Consider the following 19783-nt stretch of genomic DNA (forward strand, 5'->3'; position numbering starts at 1 on the left):
TGCAGAAAATTTGTAGATTGCCAGCATTGTGGTCCAATTATGGATTAAAAAAATTGATCCTCCAAATAAAAAATATCTTTTAAAGTGAGGCTACATGTATAGTGAAATAGTAAGGTTCCTTTCCATTACAGAGTGCTCAATAAATGAAGTAAATTCAGGACGCTTGACTCAAACTGATCATCTTGTATATTTTAAAGCAAATTATTTTACGAATATCTGAGGGGTACAATAGTACAACATGTCGCGGTGGGGTGGTACCTTTGTACATGTAGAGGCAAAGTTTGAGCCACCTTCCCATCGCCCCACCATCAACAGGCCATGTCACATCGATAGTTGTTTTACACCAGGGCATTTCAAAAAATCCTCATTTTGCCACATTACAAGTTTCAGTAACATGAAGTTCGGTGCTTTGACGGTTTCCCTCTGGATGTGCATGTGTCCACAGTCAGTATTACATGACCAGTCAAAATTGATCAATTTCCACAAAGACAAACTTCATCTATCACCACTACGCACCTAACTTGTCTCTCAGTAAAAACAGAAAATTCTCCTTTGAACTCAGGAGTATGAGCACCGATGATAACATGGTTGATAAGTAAGATACTGTGCGATCTACAACTTACAAGTAAGCATGCGAATGTAACATGTGGAACTTGGTCAGAGGAAAGAAAGGAGAAACAGGACCAAAAAGCTACGAAAGTTACAAAATGCTGTAAGAATGATAGTATATTCTTGCCTTAGTGTGTAGAACTTATTTCAAAATCTGATAAAATATGCAATGCAGTTAAATACAATGCGCGATGCATGTGCTCAGCACTCCATCGCGTTGGTTTACTATGCGGGCACTAGATGGCGTTCGCCATTGTACTCAATCCACATGCACACATGGGCAGTGTACACGATGAATGCATTTATACACAAAACGTATGGTCCGTGCAGTCAATGAAATCCAACATGGAGATGTACCCCGCCAATTGCACCGACCGACCCACGAATGTCATCAACTCACCTCCGACAGAAATGTCTGTGCGCTTTTCTGTGCCCCGACATGGAGTAAATATTCGTATACATAGAGAGCTAACCTGTGTAAAGCAGCAAAAAGAGAGAAAATTGGTCATTTTCTGAGTTCAACGGAGGGAGATGTGCAGGTACTGCACAGTAAATGGAACAGCGAAAAGTGGGGGCATCCCTTTCAAAACACGTCTCTCTGTGTGATTCTTAGGTCAAATCGCAACGAATTTGGCATCAAACCACATCAAAACATACCCGTAGATTCCAAATTTATGATCAGAATGAGCGAAAAATGAACAGAAACTTACTTTTCCCTTGCTTGGCTGTCTGAAGGTACAGTAGAACCCTTTCCTTTAGGGAACATGCTGGGGAGCTGAACTGTCATGTCACGCACCTGTCAAGTAATCAGGGCTGACTATGACCCCGGTCCCATGGCAACAAGTTGATGACCCGTTCATTTTCAGCCCATGATTGGTCACCCGATAAGAATATTGTGGGGGAATAGAAACCGTTGGATGCTGGCACTGGATTACAAGCAGCGTTCATTCATAATAATTTATCAGCGAAGTTTTAGGCGGGTTCATTTTGTGAAGTTTCAGCCAGATTTTCTCGGCGAGAATGACACAATTGTGAACTCGTTTTTTTTACTAAAATTAATGTACCTGGCGTATACTTTCTTGAGCATTCAAGACAATTCTCAGTTTAACATTGACTGAAATCGAAAATACGGCCTGATATAGACTGACAGATGGATAATCACTTACGAGCATTTGCCGGGCGTCTGAACGACAGCGCTTTGTCGGCCGCACTTTGTCATTAATTTCATTTCCGGAACATAACTTAAAATACGTTCATTTATTTTTAATTACTTTAACAAGAGAAAGTAACCGCGTTTGTCACCATGAAAAACACGTCCTAAATGAGAAACTATGGGAGTTAGATAAGTTTACCTCATCGAAACATGCGTAATTTAGGGTAATTGATGGGCGTAACTTTTAAACACTTATTAAATTAAATGCTTTGAGGAAATATCTACGTGGTTCAGTTCTACTGAAGTAGTTTTTTTTAACTTTTCGTCAAAATGTTTATGGTTTTCGTCCTCCCGCTACCTCCTCCTATAAGCTGTTAAATCGCACTAACGTCTGCCAGTGAGCGCCACTGTATAACGCAAGTTTAATTGAAACAAAGAGCTCAATCGACACACTGCGAGTAACCGCAAGCGCTTGTTGTACACGTACATGTACACGAACTTATGCATGTGGGTTGTGGACATGTGAATATGTTAACATGTGTACATGTAAAGTACATTGCACATGGACTACATGTACAAGTACATGTGTGTAAAGTATACCCTCACCAGAAACGCGCACTCAGACGCTAGAGCGTGAGAGTTGGTGTTGCAGAAGTACTGTACATGTACTGTACATGTTCAGATATATGTACATGTACATGTATACATAGTACAAAATTAGAAACCGCTATGGAACCAAAATGGGGGGCGGAGTTATGAAAACCAATGGTTAGGATTTTCTCGGTATTAGTTTTGCTTTACTTACTCCCTTCGAGATCACTCATTGTGGTACGGTGTGTGTGTGTGTGCGTGCATTGGCCTGAAGACAAATATGTGCATACGTGAAATGCATTCACGCGTGACCTTTCACAAAAGATGGCGGATGGGACCGTGAGTTGTGAAGAATTTGGAAGAAATGTTTCTGAGTTTTTGCAAGTGTCCAGTCTTCTTAAAGATGGCTGGGAGCTTCGGGACGCAGAGGTGTGTAATGTGTTTATGTGCTTGTGATCTGCATCAATCACTGTAGGCCTTATGGTAGTTCTTCCTAAGTTTTCAAGTTAGCCTAGGCCTATTCAACCCAAGTGTTTAAGCGTGTTAAGCCTAGTACAATATTTCGCCGTGGCTGTACGGACGTAGCGGATTTATCATGTAGGCCCTACTCATGGTACTAGATACTTTGTAGGCCTACAATTTGTAGCACTGACCGGTTGACATTTGGAAAAGAGCCTTACTTTGCACTTCATCCGTTTCGTGAAGAACGTACTTTGCGCGGTTGTATGAATAGGAAAATAGTCCTGCTCATTCAGCTTTGTGCATGGACTAAAGTATATTGATGGACTAAAGTATATTGATAAATACTATACTATAGGCCTAGTTTTACAGCAAAATTAATCAGGCTATTCCTTAGGCCTACCTGCCATCACCAGAAGTCACTAGGTCCCATATTTGGCCACTGAAAACCAATCAGAGATGACAGTTGGCAACGAAATTGGGGACTAGGAACGTGAGAGTGGGGCAGACGTCGGACATTCGGACCCCACAGTTCTGGTAGTAATGATGGACCTTGTGACTATACTGTGATACGGTCTGCAGGCATTGTACCGGTATGTGATGGATGTTAGTCCAAACCCAGAACTGTGGGGTTCGCCGTTGTCTGCCGCACTCAACAAACCTCACAGCTCTGGGAGTGGGCAAGTCAAATGGGCCTAGGCTAAATAAGGGAAAACAAAAGGCCTACAGGTAAGACTAAAAGCCCGGTATGCAAACATCACTAATTTTTCCCTTGCAGTGACATACATACATGTGTCAGCCATCAGAAGGTGATAACAAAATCTAAAATGTCAAATTTAGCAAGGAAAATTTGGAAGTATTTACTCAGAAAGGTTCTCAGACCAGTCTCATCTCGGTTTGTGCACAGGATGGTTATGGTATCTTGTTGTTTTAAACAGTAAGCCTGGAACGACTTTGCTTTTGAATAATTCCATTTACAAGTATTTAAAAACCTGTTAAATGGGATGACAGTCTGTTCGTTTTGACACAAAACATATCCAGAAGTGGCAGAAGATCCATCTGCTGTTTTTGGAAATCAGTTGTGATAAAAAAATTATTATTATCCATCTCCATTTTTCAAAAACTTCCAGGCCAGAAGTTCCTGTAATTCAAAGGCACTGCTACATTATCCCTCCTTATTGGGCTCGCAACATCTGAACATTCCTGTAACCATCTCAGCTCCCTTGAGAGTATACTAGCCTGATGCTGTCATATCAGGTGCAAAACAACATGACCAACCATAACTGCCCTCACAGGTGCCCATTTACTCTCGAGTGGGGAAAGGCACATAGAGGTAAAGTGACTTGCCCAAGGTCCCAATGTACTGCCACTTGTTGAATTCGAACCCCCGACCCTATGATCAGAAGTTACAAACCCTAGCCACTAAGCCATATGCTCCAAAATCACCTTAGGCCATCGTTCCTCAATGCAACAAATTTTAACAAGTTCATGTTGTGACATACTGAATCAGCCAAAATTTGACAAAACCTATGGGTGGAGTTTTGATGGACGTAGGGTAGTTGAGGTTGAAGATACAGTCATATAGTGAATGACTTCAGACTGCTCTGAAAGATTCTAGAAAAGCTAGACAAGTCACAACCAGCATTCAGTGACCCTTATACTCCATCTACACACCTGTCTAAAAGGTCACAAAACATAACCCAAATCTCACAGAGGTTGGTAAGAGTCTGTGACAAGTGAACATGAGGTTGGGGGCTCAAATCCAGGAAAAATGAGTCAATCTCTGTAAAATTCCACATTAACCCTAACCTCGTGAAGGTCGTGGGTTAGACCTTGTGTTGTTCTTACTCAGTCATGCATAAACTCAGCCCGATATTTCTCTTGAATTAACCACACCGCTCAAGAATGCCATTTGCTCTGCTTCAACATAATGACAGGAATTGCTGGAGGATTTGAAGGATTGAGGCAGTAGGCACACCTCCAAGTAACATTTTCAAGAAATTTTGGAGGATTTCGAAGGATTGAGTGAGAATCCAATTTTTTTACCCCAAAATTGGAGGATTTGGGAGGATTGAGGAAGGTCCCTAGCAAAAAGGGCCTAGGGGGTTAGGGTTAATAGTTTGGGGAAGGTCAGACCATTACATGGATTGAAATTTAAGGTTGGCAGTACACATACTGAAATCATTTGTAGCCATCTTACACAACTAAATGACAAGACGACCTTAGCAGTAAGAATTCAACATCTCCGTCAGTTGCATTGTAGTTATGTTGTAGTGTGGAGGTTATGTTTTTGTAGTCGTCCATTTCCATAAGTTGTAGCTCATCAGTTACATGTTATGGTGCATTATTTATGTTGCAGTCCGTAAATCATACTGAAGTCCATCAGTTATTGCCCCTAATACGATATGTTGCAGTCCGTAAATCATACTGAAGTCCATCAGTTATTGCCCCTAATACGATATGTTGCAGTCCGTAAATCATGCTGAAGTCCAACAGTTATTGCCCCTAATACAATATGTTGTATTCCGTAAATTTACATACAAGTACAGGTATGTTGCATCCATAAATTGTGCCGTAGTCCATAAAGTTATGTTCTAACTTTTTTTTTTACAAATTCACTTTGGCATGTGTGAACAGCCCCATACATACTAAATTGTGTCATTCTACAGAAATGCCCCGTTGTTTCCACTGTAACTAATTCAGTAACTCTGCAGCATGTTAACATTATGCAGAGGGATCTTTCACTATGTGGCGCCAAGATCATTATGGGCTTGGACAATGAACAGACTAAGAGCAAACCAGAGAAATGCAGGATTTTGGTGGTCGGGTAGGAAAATAGTGTGAGTTTATACTTTCACACGCTCCCACATATATGCCTCTGATTCCTTGAATACCTCTCTCACATCTTGTCTCATCTTATGGCAACCTTGGACTGAGGTGCCTATTGCTACTAGACCTGTCTTACCTAGTCTCCTTTCTTACATCAAGGGGGGATTGGTTTGAAAGTTACTAGTGCAGGTACAGCTATTTCTCTCTTCCATCAGTTGTAACGTTTTTTTGTCTTTAAGAGGCTTAAACAAGAAAATCAGTCCTCTGTGCATGTACATGTATGCCCACAAGTCCCTTTCCTCCCCCCCTTGCTTCTTCCATGAAGCCAGGTTGGGTATTCTAAAGGTCACATAAATTATACTTTTTCTCCCCTTGTGCAAGAGCTTGTTCTCCTGGCAGAGCATGGTCAACAGTGCGGAACCACTCAAAGAATTGAGTAGAGCCTTAATAGCCAACAAAGATCAAAAACATTACTACTCATAAAGTACATGTTGGGTGTGCAATACCTTCACTTACAATATCTTTTCATACCTTTAAGAATCCTGAATACCTATGGTACTGGCTGTAAACTTTCTCTGAGAGGTCCTGATAAAGTTTAACCAATTAGGAGCTTTGTGTTGCACTCTCGTTTTTGTGGTTTTGTTTTGGGGTTTTTTGTGCACCAATCAGCACATATAAGACTCCTTCCGTTCTCCTTTCTAAATAAGAAAACAGAAGAAAAATGAAAAAAAAAGGAAGAACAAAATTTGCAAAATGAGACTTCTCAAAAAATTTGTCTCATCCTCTAAGCCACATTATGTCTTTGAACCTTGCATCTGGTAAAAACTGGCAGATTGTCTTCGTTTGTTTGCATTTTTTTAGGTGATAGGCCCATGGCCGAAACAAAATCTCAGTACATGTAAACAACTCCACTCCCCAATTGGTCATTTTGTGTTTAATGGACATCCAGAAATTTTGTGTTTTGTGAAGCTAGTATTCTCTTGAAATTTCATAATCTCCCCAAGATTTTCATTTCAGTTTATCAGATAATAAATTTGAGTCAAAAGCTGTGCTTGTGTTCTTCAAATCATTGAAAATCCTTTTTTGTTTGTTTGTTGGGGTGTTTGTTTTTTTGTTTGTTTAATATACACTTGGGTGTGAAACTGAAGACATACATTTTCAAAAGGGCAGTTCCATGGAATAGACAGCCATAAAACACATAATGACACAAAATATGGTATCATTTCCAACCTTATAATCTGAAGTTCAAAGAATTGTTTATTCATTAGTCTTGCGGGAATACAATTCCTTTTATAATTAATCCATCCTACAATTTTACAATATTGGTGCTGGTGTTGGGTTTTTTCACCTTTTAGTTTCGAAAAAATTTAGAAAAATTGTGGGCTCAGCAGACCTTTTGCAGGTTTCTCAGAAAAAAAAAGAAACCAGATTATTTGTGAGATTTGAATACTAGAACGCAATCATGGGTCACCACGTACGTGTACATTTATCAATGAGTGCATCACAAAGCTATACCTTTACACAATGGTCCACATTTCCATTTGAAATCTCACATTTTTAGTGGGTTGGATTTTTTATTTCTGACCCTGCTACTCCGAGCCAGTGGCCCTCTGAACCCCTCCATGTTGTCCATTGTCTCCTTTGCCTATAAAGTTGGCACACAGCAAAAAATCTTTCAAGTATATACAGTCGGCCCCCTGTGTTGTAATATACATGTACTTTGCCCGTAAACTGCTTCCTTAACATATTTAAGTGTGGAAACCTCAAGCGTGAAGCAAAACTCAAAAAGTGTGGCCTCTCACATCTTTCTGATGGAGTTCTAACGGGTGAAATTGTTGTCATTCAGAAATGTGCTCTTTGTAAGAGAAAACTGAACCCATTTATAATCTATAAGGGCCAGAAGTGGCAACTGTACTGTGTATAAAGTTGTACAATATCTGCACACTTGTTTGAACAGGTAGGCAGAATTGCTATATTTTTACGGAAAAGGGCTTTACGTGAATGTGGCTGATGGGATCCTGGCACATTTCTAGCACGACAGTAACCATGATACATGTGTAGCTCTTCTTAAATTTTGAAAAAAATGCAATTTGTAAATGGAGGTGTCAATATACAGTACATGTAGGTGAAAATCTTGCACGTACATGTACACGTAGATATTAGAAGTACATGTATGTAATGTTTATACAGATGGGCTTATTTAGGAACAGCCGTCTCCCAAATCTTTGTTGCTGTTCCATGTAATGAAACATCAAAGCCATTACGATGTTCTCTTAGAAAATTACATTACGTGTACCGGTACATCTACATGTATCTTTAAACTTTCTACTGAGTAAAGGAAAGGAAAGCACAGAAAAGCTAAATGTTTGTAGATTATTCTTACAAAATTTCAGTTTTGTGATCTGTGTTTAAAGAGGTGAAATGTACTAGGATGGTAAATGGTTCGTTTACATGTGTCATACTGTCCCCATTGCAGTGTACACAAACACTACTGTTGAACTCACTTCCAAAAATTCTATTACCACAGATACATGTAGACAGATTAGCACAATATACCCCCTTCCCAACTCTGCCCTGTCCTATTTATTAGCAGTTTACATTCACAGCACTCCCATCTGTCGTATCTGGTTGATCTACCAAATCTACCATCTATCAGCTTTGCCATGTAAGGGTTTCGACTCACACAATAGAACCTGCCTGTATATCAGACGTGCCGTTATTAGCAGCAATTGGTAACCAGCCATTTAATAATGCTGGCCCCAAGCTATGGTGCGTAATGTAATTATGGGAAGCTGATGCTGCTCTCTGGTTGCGGGAGCAAAGCCAGCATTATCCTCCCCTCCCCTCCTCCCCCGAGGGGGTGGGGCAGGGCACCACAGTATTCGCTCTTAACAAGAAGGGATTGGGAGTGAAGAAAAATGAGGTGCGTGATAGACATTGATTGTGTTAGGAACTCAATTTGTGCCGAGATCTGTGTTATAATATTGCAGGGTTTGCACAACTGTTGGCTTCTTGACATTTGCCCTTACGTTTACCGCATGTTCACGGTTGCTTTTTGGTGCGCTACCCTCTAAATATCAAGATATTATTCGTGCAGCAATGAAAAACCAATCAGCTATTTTGATCTTGATCAGTGAAATTAACAGTGCCATCGATAACTGAATGGAGTTATTCCCCGCATTCCCATTAAAAGCAAACAGGTGTATAACATGACTGATTTTACCGTAATAAATTCTCCCTTTGATGTTTCAGGCACTCGCTCTACGGGGCTGTCCGTATCTCGTTAAACGGAATGTCCTGAGGGCACCACATATCGCTGACGCTGGAAGCACGAAAGGTCTTCGTGAGTCTGCACAGCCGGAAGAAACAGGAACTGATGCAGCACCAAGGAATAGAGAGGAGGAAGAAGATTGTCCAGAGGATGGTGATGAGGATGTGGTAAGAAATGGTAAGTTTTGGAGTAAGATACATGTTTATGTACCTTCCTTCAAATCTTACCATTTTTCCATTAACATTAATTTTCAGTGCAATTTTTTAACCTGTAGCATTTTATTTTATAGTACATGTATCAAATTTTTTTCGGCTTTCAAAACCTTTTTGAAAGGAGATAGCAACATGCATGCACATTTGCACTGCTTTGAATTTGGCGGTCAGGTATTTGGGGTAAATTAGTAAGTTGAATTATACTTCCTTTCACTTCATCACTCCTGTTAAAAATAATTCCATATCCATTAATGAGAGGATAACAATCAACACTTTGAGTGGCAAAGGTTTGTGCCTGGTATAAAATACTAAAGATTCAAAAAGTGACATTTATGACGGGGGAAAAAGGAGAAGAGTGTGTTGGGAATTTAATGCAATACACCACATGCTGGTCAGCAGGTTGAAGTGGAACAATTCTTCGTACATGTGTGTGCACCTGTAATCCCTTAGGACTCGAGAACACCAGATGGTCAGGCAGCAGTCGGGGTGTGCCGGTTTGACTACCACATTGTGTACAATCACAGCTTCAGCGTTCCTACCCTCTACTTCTCAGCCTGCCATGAAGGTTTGTTGTCCTCCTGAAAAGACTCCCACATTTTTGAACTGCTGTACCCTTTGACTGCAGGCAGTATAACCCGGATATCGATTATTATTTCAGATTAAGGATCTTGTCTTGTCCAGTTCAGTAAGATTCTTTTTTGTTTCACAATGCACACAGGGTTTAGGGTAAGTTAAGATGTAGTCAGTTAAGATGTCAGATTTAGGCTAGTTTGGGCACGAACTAAGGTTTGACCACTGGTCAACAATGTACATGTTCAGTACAACCAAATTCAAATGGCCCTAATTGGACTGTTTTTGCAATCATTACTTTACATTTTGCCGATGGCTACAGCTCTTATAGTATACATGGGTCAGTGACATCTCTTTACCGGTATTTTCATGTGAATGGTACCCTCCCTCCACACTGACTAATCACATAACCTGTTGATAATAAATGGTATGATCATGCCCTTTGGTCTGGTTCCAAATGGTTGACTACATGGGGTCCAAACCATCCATCATTTGGGCAGTGTTGGTCAAACTATAGTTAGCGCTTGAACTTGCTAATTTCAAATCAGCAATCGTAATTTTAACATTGAGCTCTCGTTTCGTTTGCACTGAAGTATTATCAGAGTGATTTTTCATCTGACATAAAACAAAACTTACTTGTAATGAACTCAAACAAAGTTGGGGGAATGTAAGGGGAAATGATTGAAACCCGTCAGCACCAACCAGTGAGGCTTGCTATGGACGACTGAGCTGGTTATGATTTGGGGATGCTTCATTAAAAGCTCATGTTTTAGGTTACTCATCAGCAATGTAAGCATGATAAGCTTACCGCTGGCTCTCCCTTCCTCAGTTTCATAAAACAACCCTTGAAGGGCATCTTTAAAGTAGAGCACTCAGTATTTATTGAAATAATGACAGTCAACATTGCTAAATGGATTTTCGGGTTGACACCTGTCAAGTTAGCCTGCTCGGGTAAACATTCAGTCAATTACAATCAATCACTCACATTTTTAATTGGAGGACAAATATGTGCACAGATCACCTGAGTTCAGGGCAAACTGCTGACCAGATTCTTGTCACAAGTCGGTACACCAGAGTTGGCTGCTCATGCTCAGTTTCAAAAGAAGTCAAGGACGCAATGAATTCTGGAAAGATCAATGTTGAATTCTGGATCTTACTGTTGGGTGCTGTTTGGTGCTTTGAATATTCTGGATTCAGTACATGAATGTGGTGTATTAAGCAAACATTCATGGGTATTCTTTGTCTTCCTGGAGATTTCCACATTTGTTATGGTGAAATTTTTATCCGTGATTTCAAGACCAACAGAGAAAAATTGTCAAGTGAAAAAAAAAACTGGCGTCGTGATTGCACAGCTGTTAAGCACTGTAATCCAGTCAGCCACTACTTTCACATAAACAGAAGAGAGAAAAACAATTGATTACATCATGGTTAAAATCAATAGCACTTAACATGTGCGTGAAATATTAGTTGATTATGAAGCACAGGGACCGGTGCCTTTTGCTGCCGACTGAGGTGGAAACGGGTCAATGTATGCGTTTGCAACCTGTTGACTTGGCCCTCCAGGAGATGCTGCTTGTGTCCATCAGTGGGACTCACTCCCTCTGACACCGCTAAGTACTCATCCAAGCAAAGCATTTCCCAGTAGCTTGCAGTCTGTAGGGAGTAGATCGTGTTCTGGCCTTTATGTTTTTCTGCTCGTTATAAAATCAATTTTTTCAAAATAAGAATATTTTTCATTTTGGGCTTGATATTTTTTTAATACTCATAAATACATGCATGTACACCATCATTCGTTGCTCTTGCACATCTGATCCTGAAAAAGAATTCAAATTCCAACCAAATTTAGAGGCAATTATCATTTTTGATAAAATTTCTTCATCTGTTATTATAAAAATGCCGACAAAAACTCTCTACTTAACAGTTTTTGGCCCACGTTTTCATGTCTACATTGTGATTAGCATAATGTAAAAACTTACACACCTGTCTTCACCTTCCAAAGGAGGACAAAAAAAAATCTTGCTGAAGGTAGCATCAGTAACGCAGTCCCAGCCCTTCACAAAAGGAGCTGCAGCCAAAAAAAAATCTTTTGTCGATTGCCAGCATCTCCAGGGAATTAATCTAAACTCTGCCAGCGCTGCGAAGAGCTTCTGATCAAAATGCTGGTGGAGTGCAAAACACTTTGCAAAATAAAAAGGGCAAGCCCATTGCACATCTGGCTGCTGGCATTTGGATTGCTGCGTGGCCACCACCAGATTTCAAGTTCTGGAAATGGCACCCCAAAAAATGAAACGAGAGGTGCCATGAATAGTATATTGGACAAGCTTTAGTTTCTCTCATTAACCCTAACTCCCAACGCTTTGTGCAAAATCATATTAAAATTTGAGGATTCAGGAATGTTAGGGTTAACTTCCATGGCATTTTGGAAACCTGCTACCACAACCAGGGATAAATGTAGCTATAGGATTATCAAGTCCTTGTGTTGAGTGGTTTTTTCTTTTCTTTCATCTACTGGTATCCTTTACTTATAATGCAGGGTAATTCTTGCTAATCCAATCAGTCATGTATGGCTTGGCTTTCTTTTTTCTCTTACTTTGCTGGCCTATACTGCGCTTGTACGTGTGATTATAATAGTGCAATGCAAAACAGAAGATAAGTGTTTATGTTATCTATAAATATTGAAATTCCTTTCCAAGTTTCATTTTTTTGCAGTTAGGTTTCTCGTAAAAATTGGTGTAATTAATCTTTTTAGATATCCGTTGATTTGTCAGTTTTTTCTGGTGAAACTGTTCATTTTTCAATTCAGGCAGAACATCAGATGGCATTTAATGAAAAAAAAAGTTTTACTATTTGCTCAATGCAAACCAGCATATATCCTAATCACTTCAGATTAGATGACTGAGTGCCATTACGTGAGTTAACAGGTTCACTGTGTATCCCAACCACCAAAAATTATAGCCAATATATCATGTAAAATTTTGTATGGATTTCAATTTCAAAGGTAGTCAACTGATTCATACAGGATTAATTCACAGAGGAAATATAGATAGTCTAGTCCCTTTGGTGTTTAATTTTTAAGGGGCTGTGCACTTACATAATTTATACTGACTACATATTGCTGCCTGCATTTCGGGCACTGTGTACATTTTTCCACACATATGAGCACGGCTGGAGAACCCAGCCGGGGCAAATATGCAAATTAGCTGCTATATTTAGACCTGGCTGCTGTTGAACCGCCCAGGGTCCAAAGCCCTAGCTTGGAGTCCTACTTAACATAAGGGTGATGCTATGTCTGTCGAGAAAACAAAGCAACAGTAATAATTGTATGCTTTCAGCCTGGTCAATCCCACCCCCCTCAAAAAAAAAATTTCAGCTGAGTTGGGTGAAATTATAGCATTTCTGTTAGTGATAAGAAGGATTACTTATAAGTAGTGATTAGGCTTTACGCAGATTAAATTAACTTCACTTTTTCCATTTCGATTTTACATGCAGTTTCTTTCCATTTCTGGAAATCTAGAGAAATGCTTGTGCATGCCTCATTACAAACCAGCTGCCGTACATTCATTTGCATATATGAAGCATGGCATGACATCAGTTTCAAATCACATTCATGTGGAAAATAGTCTATAAGTGCTACTGTAATAAAGATCAAGGACATTTTGGAAAGACTTAAAAATACCGCGAATCGGTCATTGACATGAAATCTAATTATAGGCTTGCTGGTAAATCAAATTACCGTGCCATCAGCCACTAGCTTTAAACTACGGTATTTCATACTTGAATTTGGATGAATCTAATATTCCTTCAATACGTATTGTGTGCCACCTCACTGTGTGCTTTGTATTCATCTCCATTCTGTTCTCCTCTTCCCTCTTACCTTCTAACGACTGTCAAATATTTCAGTTCTTTTTTTTTTTTTTTTTTCGCTCTCTTATTTTCTTGTTTTCTCACGTCACCCGCCCCTCTCTTTCTGCCACAGATGGTAAGATTTTGAGTCTTGATGAAGTTTGGCGGTCAGTTCCTTCTCACTATCAGAAGAGGCTACAGAGTGAACGTTGGACCTTCATCACTCAGCAAGTATGAAACACTTTCCTTTATACAATACCTGCATAAATCCCTGTCATGTGGTTGGTGAATCGTGGATTATGTGTCATTAAATTATTTGTTCTATTCAACCGCACCTGTTGAATAGAACTTCTTCATTTCACTTGACTGGCTCCACCCTAATTTCATATATCTCATTCCCAGTAAGAACGAGGAAAATAATATTAGAACCAAAACTAGTCTAGCATTAAGCGGGACCTGTTTGTTTTCCCAGCAGGAGAAGATTCATGCAGGTATTGTTTAAAACAAATACTGAAATGTTTCACATTCTTGCAGTGGTAAGAATAACTTCATGAGGTGATAGACGAAATGTTCCATTCCATCTAGCTTCACCTTATAGAATCAAACATTTCATCTGTCATCTCATGAAATAATTCTTACCACTGCACTCATACACATTCCTTATATTATCTCTTACTTTTATGCGACACAACTAATGTCACAAAACTAACTCCAGCACCACTTGAGGTGGCCAAAAGATTTTATATAAATAGCGTTGAGGAATGGGTAGGCCCATAACACATTTTGTTGAAATAAATATATTTTGTTGTCCCGTGTGCAATTTTTTTCACTCACAGATTAAAATCAATGATCTTAAAGCTACACTTGCCCCAAGCATTACTTACCTGTCAAAATTGCTCCCAGTGATTGGAGTAGATTTTTGAGTCTTTGCAAGTGAAATGCATGAATGCATCATGTACTCAATGCACCATGAAAACGTAACTATGGAAAGGCGCTTTAAAAGGTACTAAACAGGTACCAAGATCCGTTCATATTGTCTTTTCGTTCTAAATGTCACTGGTATGGTAACCAGTATCATTCCATTATTGCAGTATTGCTTCAGTAAGCCAGTCAGAAGCAAGATGTCGTGGGTTCGAGTCCCACCCAAGTAAGCTTGTGAATTTTGCCGCAAGCTCTCGGATAAAGCACTGAGTATACAGTGAAAATTATATGTATGGGCAAAACCTGTTCCTGAAAAATGTGTCGGGAAAGTTTGAGCTCTTGAATGAGGGCTTTCATGGCATGAATCAGTGTTTCAATTGGAATTAAATATTTGCCTGTCCACCGAAGACTTCAAAACCTGCCTGCCCAGTGTCAGTCAGAACTTTCAAACTGACTCCCCTAGTGTTGTCTAAGCCCATGTGTCCATTGTACCCAGTATTTTACAAAGAAAGATAAAAAATTTCTTCACTGCTGTTAAAAATTTATGTAAAGGATGGGGGGCTGGTTGTAAAATTTGCTCAAGCCAAAGTTGCCTGCCAAAAATGGTTCATGCCTGTCCTGTGGACAGGTAGACAGGTGTAGATGTGGCTAAATGAGGTAGTGCTGTGAATTGCCCCCTCCCACCCTACACACTCATGTCCTTGCCTGGTCTGGACTGTCGCATTTTCTCTGTAAATGCCTCTTTTCAGCCACTTTACAGCTTCTTGGTTTTTGTTGGTGCTCTGAGAATACAGTCCAACCCAAGCAGGATTGGATTAGGAAGTGCTCCCCCACAGAGGAAGTTTGCCAGCTGCCGTTCTGCAAATAGAAAAAGTCCAGAAAGTTACTTTTGCAAAGTACTTCCGCAGTTACTACAGAACGCTCTTTGCTTGCTGTAATCTCATTTTCAAAGTATTTAGTTTGTAAGGTAACTGTGTCATTCGCATGCACACACAACTAATTACAAGGACCATGTGGCTAAATCAGCATTTTTTATTTTAGATGCACTTCCCGTTTCCATGGTTTCACAGTCCATTTTAAGAAAAACTAGGAGAGCTGTAAATCACTCTCCTCAAATCTCCCAGGACAGCAAATTGCTCTCCTTAAAATAAACCAATTAAAAGAAGTGGAATGTACCCTGGTGGTCTGTATTGTTTGTCCTGTCTCTGATGGTTTATAATTTTCTCTGGGCAATTTTAAAATTAATTTAGTTTTAGTTCAGTTAGAAACAGGTTTACAACACATCCATCATCTCAGTGCTTGTTTTCTTTTGAGTCAGAACTTTTATACTTGTGAATAAAAAATACACCAGTTTAGTATTTAGGCCTGACTAACGTTACATGTGTAAGTTTCAGCCTACAATTCAACACAGTTGTACGTCATGTACATATCCCTTTGATTTGAATAAAAGTGGAAGTGTACCTTTTTTATCCTTTGAGCATTTCTTTAAAAAAAAACCATGAAGGGGATTTGAAAGTTTAACTGCACTTCAACTTTGTTCAATTGATGCAGACTGTAACAAATCTACCTCAATCAAAATGGGAAAACATCAAACCAACACGCGTGCATGCACGTGCAAACGTGACAGTGTTTACGTTTGATTATGGTCCGACACTGGGGGTTTCCTACGCGAATTCAGTGGGCACACACATGCTGTATGTATGCACGGTGCAACGTTTTCATGACGACCAAAGCTCATGGCACTTTTCTTTCTGCTTAAGCGCCCTTTAAAGAATATCGATACTGATTGGCTCTCTTGTCACTGAAAACTTTTTACTGACTAATAAAAACACTTAACAGATTGTACCACGTACAGCGAAACTGCGCACGACATACACGCACATGCAAGCATGTGTACATGCACAGTGTGCATGCTATGCTTGCATGCTGGGCTGGCTTGACGGTTCTGAAAGCAGGCCGCACTTGCTTGCGACATGATGATCATAATATATCCTATGTGTATTCATACAATAATTATAGGCCTACACAATTGCGCTCCTTAAAAATGGAGGACTGGTTTCAGAGTTTCACTGAGTGAGTGAATACAATTAAGTTGCTGGAATGTTGCACTTACAAATCTGATAACCCCAAACTACCGTTGCAACTACTATATACTAGTTGGAGATTTCACCAAACCGTGTCGAAATATTGCGAGATTAATAGACTTGATAATTTTGGGGTAACTTTTCACCAGGAACATCCCATCCTTGGCCGTCCATTTTACAGTCTTCATCCTTGCCACACAGCTGATCTGATGAAGGCCGTCTTAAACGCAGCCTCCCAGACAGCAACATCGCATAGGTCAGTAACTTCTATTCATGGTTTGGCGTGAAAATTCTCTGTTATAAATACAAAGGCAAAATCAGTGGATTGTCAAGCCATTTGGAACATGTCTTGTTCATGGGTCCTGATTTGCTTTTCTGGTTTGACCATTCACACCAATATTTTGAGGTAAAACTGTTCAGTTTATCACACAAGTGGTTTCGTTACTTCTCGTCACTCTCTTATCATTGTTGTAATTAACTGTTGTTCATCCATTTGCAGGAATTATTTGGTGACGTGGTTGAGTTCAGTGGGGCCTGTGGTTGGATTGTCGCTACCTTTGAGGTATGCCAAGCTGTGTGAAAAGACATAACGTCAAGAATATGCCAAGAAGTTCATCTTTTTCCTTTATACGCATTTTTTTCTGTAAGTAGACGGGGACAGTGTCTTTACATCATCAAAATTACTACTGACTCGCACATGCATTATGAATCGGCAGTAATTTTAATTAGCCTTGCCGTATTTTTAGACTATCAGCCACCAATTTTTTCAAAATGTTGCTTCTAAAGTGATATATATGCTTGATGAGAGAAGGAAAGATCAGTCATCCAATTTCACCATTTTGTATCGTAGTATACCCTATCAAGGCCAACACCAGTCAAGGCCGTTCTGTTACCAGCACGTTTCAAATGAGTTTGAGAAGGTTGCACAAAAGTAGGCCAAGATCCTTTTAATGATTTTAGGAAAACGAGTCATCCATTCGGGTTTCCTCTGGTTGATATTTTAGATGGATTCCTTGAGAAAAATGAAGTGGCGTTACTCTGAAATCCTTTTCAGATGTGGGATATGTTGAAACATAGAATGTTGTGGGGACCCAAACAAACATTTGTTCCCTCAACATCAGTCCAAAACTTTGCCTACAGGAAAACTTGTCCCCTGAAAGTGTCTCGTTCAGATTTTTCCTCATCTGCTACATCTGAAAATTTTTCATCTCCACAGTTAGGAGTAAACTTTATCTCAACTTACATTAATTTGCCTTTGGAAGCAAAGACCCTCCAGTCTCAGTTAATGTAAACATTAAAAAAAAATTATTTCTAAACAGGTTTTTATTTAAATTTTAATTATATGTATAAAACAGTAGAGTTGTTTATTTTTCACTTCTTCTGATCAGGTAAATAATTTAACCATTATTTTCTTACTTCACCTGTTTTTAATAAATGAAAGCAGACATAACTCATTGACAGAATTGCTTGTGCTGTATTAGTCTTTTTATTTACAGTATTTAAACTCAATATTGTACCAAAGGACTGAAACCTTGTAAGTCCAAGCATGACAACCTTTCTCTCCACTCCTCACTTTCACCCTGCAGAATTCCAACCACAATCAAACTTTCTGTGGAATGAATTGCCGAGCTAGAACAAACCAAAGGCAATTCTCAGTTTAACCCGAGTCTGTCACGTTATTGTAATAGAGGTTTCAAACTTGCTGTGGATGGACTTCAGCGAGTGGCAAATGCAGACGGGTTTTGACCAATTGGGAATTGGTGAAAAATATTTAGGGGTGGAATTCGAGATTTTTTATTGTGGCTTTATGATTTTTTAAAAAATCTTGTTTCATTCTAAAAATAAATACCATTGACTTCACACTGCAGTGGGGCCCTAAAAACATCTGGTAATTATTTGGGAATATTTAAATTTCCTCCAATCTCGCCCCTGGTATGTGGCATTCTGGGAAAATGGATGTCATGAGGTGTGGTCTTTGTTCATAGTTCAAAAGTCACCCCTTGAGGCCATTAATGGAAACGAAAAACAACAGTGGCATTTTCTACCTTTCTGTAATTTTCATTCTGGGAAAGAACTACATTCAACTTAGCTTAAGTACACCCATCACTACCCCTTTCCCCGATTTGGTCATCGTGAGGCAGGCATACTTGTACTTTGAACGTTGCCCGACCAAATTGCAATAGCCAGAATGACGAGCAATTATTCAATGGAATGGGAAAGGAAAGGGCATAAGTTTTTAAAGGTCTTGATCAATGACCATTGTATTATGTGTGTACAAGTCATCCATGTTCGTGTCAGGATTTTTTTAATCAAATAAGTTCCTGGCAACAGCATTACGCTGAAGAGAAACTGAAATTCCTAGTCAGCTGAAAACCTTTTCTGGAGAAGAGAAGACACTTCACCCCAATGTCTCGAAACAGTGATGAAGAGAAACTCAGATTCCTAGTCGGCTGAAAATTGCAACGGAGCGTCTGTGCTTATTTAGAGGGATGTTTTTGTCCAAGTAAGTGGCAATCTAAAAAGTTGCTCTATAAGTGTAACTTGCCTATGTACCATGTAGTTCAATTTGTCACCCACCATTACAAGAACCTGGCTCAAGTAAGTAATTTTGATGTTTGTCACTATTAATTTCACACTTCAACATGATCCAAAGTTGTAAAATTCCAATTGTTCATCTATAGATATCTTTTTGGTATAATTTATCCACATAAAACCTTAAACTTCTTCAGACTAGTTTTGGAATGGCGGTTCACAAGAACTTACCTCAAGATTTGTTCCACTGCAGTTGGAGAAGTAAAGGTCAACAATGCTGTGGTTACAGAATTTCCGTGGATTCAATTGAGTTCAAAGTTTGGCCCAGAGTTCCCTTAAAACTATCTGGAAGAGTGGTCCCCATTTTACTCTCCAAGTTGGCCCTACTTCCTACCTCCATGGTCTGTCAGTTCACGGAGTATCTCATAAAGTTTCTACTTGTTAAGTTGAAGGTCTTTGCGGGCATTCTGTCGTATGGATAGAACCCTAAATAACTAGTAGCCTGACCCCTTGACCTTAAAGTTAGATACCGTGTGCGAACCATAACATGAACAGCAAACAGCGTGGCAGACGATAGGTAACATAGGCCTATGTGGTGTGTGTTAATTTAAATAAAACAACAAAACGGCTCACCTCGTACATTTGTGCATATTTATCCTCAAATCTTACTAATCAAACACCTACAGGACATACCTTCACATCACAATGT

The 19783-nt window shown here is 39.5% G+C and overlaps 2 protein-coding genes and 1 long non-coding RNA gene across 21 annotated transcripts in view; 1 reads left to right on the plus strand and 2 right to left on the minus strand.

Moving 5' to 3' along the window:
• The window catches only part of LOC110984389 (single-stranded DNA-binding protein 3-like), a 102956-nt gene extending 101500 nt beyond the window's left edge, over positions 1-1456 (minus strand). For 15 of the 16 annotated variants that reach the window (XM_022244554.2, XM_022244561.2, XM_022244567.2 and 12 more), the window contains exons 1-2: positions 1320-1456; positions 1010-1082 (exon numbers count right to left, since the gene is read on the minus strand). In XM_022244554.2, the coding sequence (XP_022100246.1) occupies positions 1010-1082; positions 1320-1396 (150 nt within the window). In that variant the 5' untranslated portion in view covers positions 1397-1456. Of the gene's footprint in view, positions 1-736; positions 886-1009; positions 1083-1319 lie in introns of those variants that run through there. The other variant, XM_087143726.1, reaches the window with a different exon arrangement.
• Positions 1457-2598: 1142 nt separating this feature from the next.
• Positions 2599-18005, plus strand: LOC110984361 (ubiquitin-like-conjugating enzyme ATG10). Of its 2 annotated transcripts, XM_022244494.2 has the most exons (6): positions 2602-2782; positions 8894-9079; positions 9575-9689; positions 13671-13768; positions 16692-16798; positions 17042-18005. In XM_022244494.2, exons 1-6 carry the CDS (start codon positions 2678-2680, stop codon positions 17130-17132), a joined length of 702 nt encoding a protein of 233 aa, XP_022100186.1. In that variant the 5' UTR covers positions 2602-2677; the 3' UTR covers positions 17133-18005. The 2 variants fall into 2 exon arrangements, with proteins under 2 accessions (XP_086999853.1, XP_022100186.1); XM_087143727.1 differs by lacking the exon at positions 9575-9689 and having other exon boundaries at positions 2599-2782; positions 8894-9089.
• Positions 8933-19774, minus strand: LOC147797097 (uncharacterized). 3 transcript variants are annotated; one of them, XR_015427300.1, is made up of 3 exons: positions 19708-19774; positions 11675-16836; positions 8933-11347 (listed from the first exon to the last, which is right to left on the minus strand). It is a non-coding gene; the product is annotated as an uncharacterized LOC147797097 (long non-coding RNA). The 3 variants fall into 3 exon arrangements; XR_015427301.1 differs by having other exon boundaries at positions 8933-10818; positions 11238-16836; XR_015427299.1 differs by having other exon boundaries at positions 8933-9743; positions 10680-16836.
• Between the last annotated feature and the right edge of the window lie 9 nt (positions 19775-19783).

The sequence above is a fragment of the Acanthaster planci genome, linkage group LG12 (assembly GCF_054643075.1).
Source record: "Acanthaster planci isolate LZ-2023a linkage group LG12, COTS_SCS, whole genome shotgun sequence".
NCBI classification, from domain to species: domain Eukaryota; kingdom Metazoa; phylum Echinodermata; class Asteroidea; order Valvatida; family Acanthasteridae; genus Acanthaster; species Acanthaster planci.